The sequence below is a fragment of the Buceros rhinoceros genome, unplaced genomic scaffold (genome assembly GCF_000710305.1).
Source record: "Buceros rhinoceros silvestris isolate BGI_N320 unplaced genomic scaffold, ASM71030v1 scaffold21726, whole genome shotgun sequence".
NCBI classification, from domain to species: Eukaryota; Metazoa; Chordata; class Aves; order Bucerotiformes; family Bucerotidae; genus Buceros; species Buceros rhinoceros.
The window spans coordinates 1-339 of NW_010419568.1; the positions used below are offsets into that span (position 1 = coordinate 1).

General features: G+C 68.4%; 1 protein-coding gene across 1 annotated transcript in view; it reads left to right on the forward strand.

Moving 5' to 3' along the window:
* Nucleotides 1-89: 89 nt before the first annotated feature.
* Nucleotides 90-339, forward strand: part of ARSA (arylsulfatase A) — a gene marked incomplete at both ends in the record, with an annotated part of 1704 nt that continues 1454 nt past the window's right edge. Inside the window, one exon of the mRNA XM_010139000.1 lies at nt 90-330. Within this exon, the coding sequence (XP_010137302.1) occupies nt 90-330 (241 nt within the window). The remainder of the gene's footprint in view (nt 331-339) is intronic.

The window sequence follows — 339 nt, forward strand, 5'->3', positions numbered from 1 at the left end:
CAGTCCCGGTGCATGAGGCACCCTCCGCGGTGGCGGAGCACCTCACCCTGTGCCCAGCGTGACACCCGTCTCCTCTCTCCTCTCCCCAGGGCGGCCCTGCTGACCGGGCGCTTCCAGATGCGCTCTGGGGTGTACCCTGGCGTGTTCTACCCGGACTCACGGGGGGGGCTGCCGCACGCCGAGGTCACCGTGGCAGAGGTGCTGAAGGCTGAGGGCTACGCCACAGCCATGGTTGGCAAGTGGCACCTTGGCCTGGGGATTAACGGCTCCTTCCTGCCCATCCACCAGGGCTTTGACCCCTTCTTGGGGGTGCCCTACTCCCCCGACCAGGTGGGAGGC